General features: G+C 43.0%; 1 protein-coding gene across 1 annotated transcript; it reads right to left on the bottom strand.

Annotated features, from left to right (window-relative positions):
- Window positions 1-1,606: 1,606 nt before the first annotated feature.
- Window positions 1,607-6,569, bottom strand: clns1a (chloride channel, nucleotide-sensitive, 1A). The gene is made up of 8 exons (XM_052078744.1): window positions 6,168-6,569; window positions 5,105-5,241; window positions 4,562-4,711; window positions 4,183-4,296; window positions 4,009-4,014; window positions 3,741-3,914; window positions 2,174-2,237; window positions 1,607-1,833 (listed from the first exon to the last, which is right to left on the bottom strand). Coding segments are annotated over exons 1-8 (765 nt in total). The 5' UTR covers window positions 6,287-6,569; the 3' UTR covers window positions 1,607-1,832.
- Between the last annotated feature and the right edge of the window lie 368 nt (window positions 6,570-6,937).

The raw sequence follows: 6,937 nt of genomic DNA, 5'->3' as shown, positions 1-6,937 counted from the left end.
AATGGGGAATTACGACGGCTGTATGCGCATGAACCGGCAACGCCTTCTTGGCCGACATCCACCTGCTATTTTATTAATATCTAATGTGACATCACGTGACGGATTCGTACCTAAAATAATATGAATAATGCATCTCCTTCCGTTGGTATACGTTTTTTCTGTTATTATTTGTCTATCTTGAGAGTTTCTTTTCTCTTTTGTAGGGAAAAAATACAGGCTATCCCAATGGAGGCCATTCGGCGTTTTGTCACAGAAAGGACAAATAATCCTTGAGTTGCTGAGTGTTGAATTAATCAGATTTGAAATCTGGAGCAGTAATCAAATCGACCAGGAGCCCTTTGGAGGTAGCTTTTGTAATTGTCTACGAAAACGGCGTCACTGTTGACTGACACATGCAAATAAATCATATTTCTTTCAAATCAAACATGAAAACAAAAGAAATGTGACGTGACGTAACAAGCTGTTACCGGTACTTTACCAAGTCGATCGATCTCTCTCTCGATGTATCCATCTATCAAGTGGAGGGGAGGACTGAACAATAGCGACATCTCGAGGCTAGAATAACTCACTCAAAAGGTAAAATAACTCACTCAAAGGCAACAAAAGCGAACTGGGTTTTTTTTTTGTCCCCCCGCCCCCCTCGCTTCCCCATTGACCAAGCACCAGGTGGGCACAGCGGGCTATGAATATTTTCAAGGCTAACTAAGAGTAATAAAATGAAAAATAAAATATCAACAGAATACCGTGTAAGTGTTATCTTGTATTTTTAAAACTTTTGTTAAAAAATGCATAAGCAACATGCTTCAAAAATGTGCAAGAGCAAATAACAGGCGGCTGGGCCAGTGGTTCGCGCGTCGACCTGACAGTGCAGAGGTTACAGGGTTCAATTCCAGCTGCGGCCTCCTTATGTGGAGTTTGCATGTTCTCCTTGGGCCTGCGTGGGTTGTCTCCAGGCACTCCGGTTTCCTCCCACATTCCAAAAACATGCATGGCGGGCTGATTGAACACTTTAAATTGTCCCGAGGTGTGAGTCTGAGCGCGGATGGTTGTTCATCTATGTGTGTACCCCCAAAAAATGAGGCTACGGAAGACAGGCTCGAACCACTTTCCATACTCGTGCTCTCTCATCCTACATTTGTTCTCGTCCTGTGGGCATGATGACATCAGTGCTGATTTTGCACTTAACAGCCAGTCATCTCTTCAGGATGCCATCAAGAGGAAATGATGAACCATCATCAACAGCGCATCACAGGAAGAGCACAAACTAAAAAATAAACAGTCTTGTAGTTCCTGGAAGTCACTATGTTCTAATCATATCTCCTTCGAGACTGCTTCAAAGAACAATGTTATAAAAATGTAAATGACTAGATTATGAGAATTTATATTTTCTGGGTGGCTACTTATAACAATTACCAGTATTCGTTAAAAAGGCATCTTTTACTAAGAAATGTTTAGTGTAGTGCACTCGCTAGCCGTGCTTTTTGTTCACTGGATCTTTCAATTCTAATATTATTCAAATTGAGCTCAGTTTGGATTGAGAAGCAGCCATGAATGCAGCACATGATTTGGGAACATAGGATGAAAATGAAGAAAAAATATATATATATTTATAGAAAAATTCATATTTTATTGGTAATCGACTAAGAAGGATGCCACACTGTTACATTTGTTTACATACAGAAAGTAAGTTAAACAGGCAACAAACTAGGTTGGTTCACAACAACAACACGGGTTGGAATTACTGACGCGACAAACAGGAAGTGCTTGGGAGAACCACGAACTGATCAGAATGCCATGAAGAAGTGCGGCTCCCATGATGCACTTGTGGTCCATCTACACGTGCACACACAGAAAATAATCTATTTAGTCCATTTATCTAGCTATACAAGTCATATCTTTACATCTGTCTTGCTAACCTAGTTCTATATCAACAATATATCTAATTTCTCTACTAGCTCTACATGCATCTGTATACTAGTTATACATCGACTACTTCTAACTCCATCTATACACTGATATACACAAATGTGTTGTATAGTAGTTCTATCAATAGCATTTCTACCTATGCATCACACTTCTATCTGTGTATATTAGTTATATACAGTGTGGATCAGTGTATACCGAGTATCTGGGTGTTTATGTATGTGGTAATATGCGTATGTGTGTGACTGACCAGTGGTCAACGTCTGCATCCTCAAACTGCCCTGCCTCTGCGTTTCCATCCACCTCCATGCCATCTACACACACAAAACACGTCGACGTCATTGCAGTGCAGAGTGGGAGACATTGAACCCCCGCTCGCCGCCGAAGGTGGCGAGAGAGTTGGGTCCCCGGCGACTGGGTGTTAGGCTCTGAAGTCGGCCGGGTCGCAATGGCACCGGCGGGGGAGTGGTCCCCAACGCTGGCCGCGGCCAGGCATGGACTATGGGAGCGTAGGCTAGGCGGACGGGACGTCAATGAGCGCGCGGACGCGGCGTTCGGGGAACACGTCGATGTGTTTTTTTTGGGGGGGGGGGGGGGGGATGTGGAAAAAGATTAATAATACATTGAACTTTAGTTGTCTATCGGGGATATGAAATAAATGCTCAAATGGTAAATGAAAAAGCTGTAAAGTTGGGGCACTGGTAAGTCAAGGTAATGATTTAGGTACATGGATAGGTATCCGAGTCTAGGACTAAATTGGCCCCATAGTTGAATTTAAAAACAAAACAAAAAAAACTGCTGTATCGATAATCTCCACCCTTAACGGTTCTGTTAACAGTCTTGGAGAAATTACAAATATGAATGTTATTTTCCACCTTCTACCTCTCTGACCTTGTTTCTAACCAACAATCGAAAGTGAACCATCTCACGTCACTTCAACGCTGTGTGGGAGAGGAATCCGTCCTGTGTCAGTATAGTGCTGCGTGCTCATGTTTCGACGATACGTAGTATTATTTGAAAATGTCTATCATGTCGTAAAACTGTGGAGTTTTTAAATGTTACTTTGACGTGTGGGATCTGTATTTGTGCCACAGTGGCAGCGACTCCGCCGTCTCAGCCACACCTAACCGGGGCTTCGAAGCCTTAACGTCGGCTTGGGAGCATGGGCCGTGAAGTCAACGGCTCTCAAGGCTCAAAGGAGAGCTGATTTTTTACGAACATACACTCGCACGGCATTGGGTGGCGTCCTTTACATTGGGTTAGCTCTGTTGCTCGGAATGTAGTATCCAAATGTTTTACTCTTTAGGGATGGCTTTCCGATTTTCACTCAATGCAACCAGCAACCATTACACTAACACAGAGGTGGCCAACCAGTCAGAGACTAGGAGCCAATTTTTTAACCGTGTTACTGCAAAGAGCCACACAAATTGCTCTTGGTCCATTGCGATCAACGCATTGGGAACCCCTGCCTAAAAAACAGAGGTAGTTCACTGATTAGCTTAGCACTTAGCGCCATTGTCTGTGCATGAGCAGTGATTCAGTCATCTGATTGGTTGCCCTCTATGTCAATCAAGTAACGGGATTGTCGTGTGAACCGGCCAAAGGGCCGCACGCGGCTCTCGAGCTGCAGGTTGGCCAAGAAGAAATTGGGCTATTTTTGTTTTTGAGTGGTTGTGCCTCAAAACTGGAGAGGGACACAGGGATGACGTTGCAACGTCCCTGTGATCATACGTGCAATTATCATTGAAATGTGTGTGGGGGGAATACAAGCAAACATGGATGAATCCCTACTTTGATACAATGTACTTTAACCCCACCTTCGAAGCGTGAGTCTCCCTGCTCGGTGCGTACGCCGCCCATGTGGTATCTCTGCGCCACGCTGTGCGCCAACATGCCCTCCAGCCTCTCAAGTGTGGCCTGGCCCTCCTGGGTCAGTGCAGACAGACCCTCGTCACACGTGTAGAAAGTTGGGATGTCGGCATGGCCGTGCTCTAATCCAGACATGAATAGACACTGTTTAAAATGAATGATGGTTGCTGTGCAAACGACGGGCTCAAGTTCAGCAAGTGTGATGGATGTGCTTACCAGCCTCTGTAAACACACACACACAAGGAAAGACAAAAAAGTAAACAATTAATTCACTTTGTCACATTCTTGACAGATACCGTACTAGCTATTGCAAGTAGCCGTAGTTATGGGAATTAGGTAGTTATGGTTGGTAAGTAGTAAGTAGTGTATGTCGTGAGTAGTGCGTCTTACCGGCCTCCTCCACATCGTACTCTTCTCCCTCAAAGTCGTTGTCGGAGTCGTCTTCGTCTTCAGGGTCAGGATGCAGCGCCTGACACTCGCACATAGCCGCAAACATTGACTCCACTGGAGACACAAAAGTGTGTCGAACAAATGACGGAAGGACGGACACAGAGGCAGACACAAAGAGGCACAGAAACAGATGGACAGACAAGAATTTAAGGTTATGATATATGTACATTATAAGTATGCACGGCAAGATAATTTTGTCTTGAAAAAATACAAATAAAACTCCGCTAGCTTAATGGCAACGTGTAATGCACAACGCCGTAGGAGGCTAATGGAAATGGTCATGGGGTTTTCAAATCAAAGAAACGAAGGAAGGACTCACATGCTGCTTTGTCACCGGGCACAAATCGAACCTCTGTGATACCTCCTTCCTCTTCATCTCCTCCACCATCATCATCATCATCTTCCTCACTACCCACTCCGTCATCCTCCTCATCCGCCGGCTTCTCCGTCATTTCTGCCTCATTCTCCTCTGGAAGGAAGGTAGCATATAGAAAGCTGTTTGGGCATGTATTCCATATCATTGATGTACAGTTTAAGGTATATATGTGACTTTGAATGAGAGTGGCTTTAAAAGATGGGGTGCCTGGCCTGATGAGTGATCTGGGTGTCAGTGAAAGAGAGCATAGAGGTGGCTGTCAGTCTGCATGTCAGTAGACTTGGCTGACAGCAGCTTGTAACATGTATTTTTAGGACTTGTTCAATAATGCCATTGAAAGTGCACAGGCGACTGTTGACTTTTTAAAAAAAATTGTTGGTTTTTTGATTAATCGTTGCAGCCCTGAAATGTTTTTCAATGGAAAAGACCTATTAACAAACCCAAAATAATGAGCAGAGCATTTAAGACAGTGTGTAGAGTCCTGACCGCTGAGTTTTCCGTTGACCATGACGTAGAGATGTTCTTGGGGGTAGGCGCTGACATCTCTGGAGATGGCGTGCAAGCCGATGGTAGGGTACTCCAAACTGAAACCCAACCCCGCGCCATCAAACCACGACAGACGCCTGCAAATAGTTAAGTAATGTGTCAACTTTATCCCTACAGAAACATTTTAAGTTATGACTCATTAAATTTACATCCACAATATTAGCACAGGAACCGCTCCTTATTTATGGTTCAACACTCCCCGATTAGATTTGGGAACCTGTTGTTCAGTAAAAAGTTACCCATTTGTCATTTCTGTGTTCAGGCCAAAGCTATGTCTAATTTAAAAATACTGCTTTTGTGTGAAATTGTATCATCTTGGTGTCATGATACCATGTGCATCTAAGATTAGGACCTTTATTTACTCAGGCCACAAAGGTTCCGAGTGTAAATCTCAGATCACAACTGGGTTGCAGTAAAGTGTAGGATACATAGACAAACAATGGACTGACACCAGATCAGTCAGTGGCAGACAACACATATTAAACCAAGTAAAACAGCCACAAAGCGCGCCAAAAGATTCTTAATTAAAACGATTGTAAATCAGTTCAATATTTGTCTCCGAGTCCATTTTCAATTTCGTGGCATTGTTGTGCAGTTTTATTTTGAAGGAAGGTAGCAAGTTACGACAGTGTTCACAAAAAAATGATTAAAGTTTATGGCTAATACATTCGGAAGCATTTTAAATACCGACTCAACTAAAACTGTTTCTATTGCTAAAAATGTGTGCAGTCTGTCTGAATTCAAAATAACGTAAAAAAGGTTGGATTTGGTTTATTTTCCGCTATTACTTTACTTTCCGAGTCTAGCTTTATCGGATGTTTCAGTTCCTGCAAGCGTGAGTGTAAAGCTGACATCAGGGTCCTAAATATAAATCAGATTAAACACAACAAACACTAATAAACCATTTAAAAATTGTTCTGGATCACGTACACATGCTGAAAATTATATTCTAAAGGTAAAAAGTAGCATCAGCAACACCATTCCGAATGCTCCGCCAACTTACGTTTCGGCGACATAGAGCGTCCCATTGCCGAGCTTCTGTCCGTCCAGGACGGCCGCTGTGTCAGCCTGCTGGAGCCGAACTCCTTCAGTAGGAGGTCGCAGGTTCTTCAACAAAACCATGGCCCGTTTCCACAAACGAGGACAAAAATTCGAAAATGCTCTCCGTGGCGTATTGCTACACCTTAGCTTAGCAGGCGTGTATGAAGCAGCACAAATCCCGATCGTGTATTTATTTACCCGCGCAGAACACAACCGTGTTGTGCATGGGCTTCTCGGGCTTCGGGAACCAAACTCGTCGAGTCCAAAGAGCTCCAAAACTAATAAGAAATTGGCTCGACTTGAAACGTACACTATTCACGTTGTTCCGAAGCTGACGTTTAATTGAGCGCGTGAATTCTCGCGAGAACTGGCGTCGAGTCGTGCTTGACAACCGGAAACTACAGACAAGTTCCCGCCGCCGAGGTTAGACTTAAGAATTAATAAAAATGAGAAATGTTATTTCCTAAATAAAAATTTATGGACAAGTAATTATTAAATAATTGACAAATGGAATACATTCACGACCAACACTAAAAGCAAACTTCACATAGATGGTATACAACTTTACCATCTATGTGAAGTTTGGAGAATTGAATCCTATGAAAACTACATGGACATGCTGCACAAATTGATGTAAATACTAGTTTTGATCTTACATGTGTACATGTATTTTACATATACGATGTTAATAAAAATGCAGTGACACTACTATGAAACGAAGATATTCGACAG

The sequence above is a fragment of the Hippocampus zosterae genome, chromosome 10, assembly GCF_025434085.1.
Source record: "Hippocampus zosterae strain Florida chromosome 10, ASM2543408v3, whole genome shotgun sequence".
In the NCBI taxonomy this organism is placed as follows: Eukaryota; Metazoa; Chordata; class Actinopteri; order Syngnathiformes; family Syngnathidae; genus Hippocampus; species Hippocampus zosterae.
This window is presented reverse-complemented; position numbering and strand designations above follow the sequence as displayed.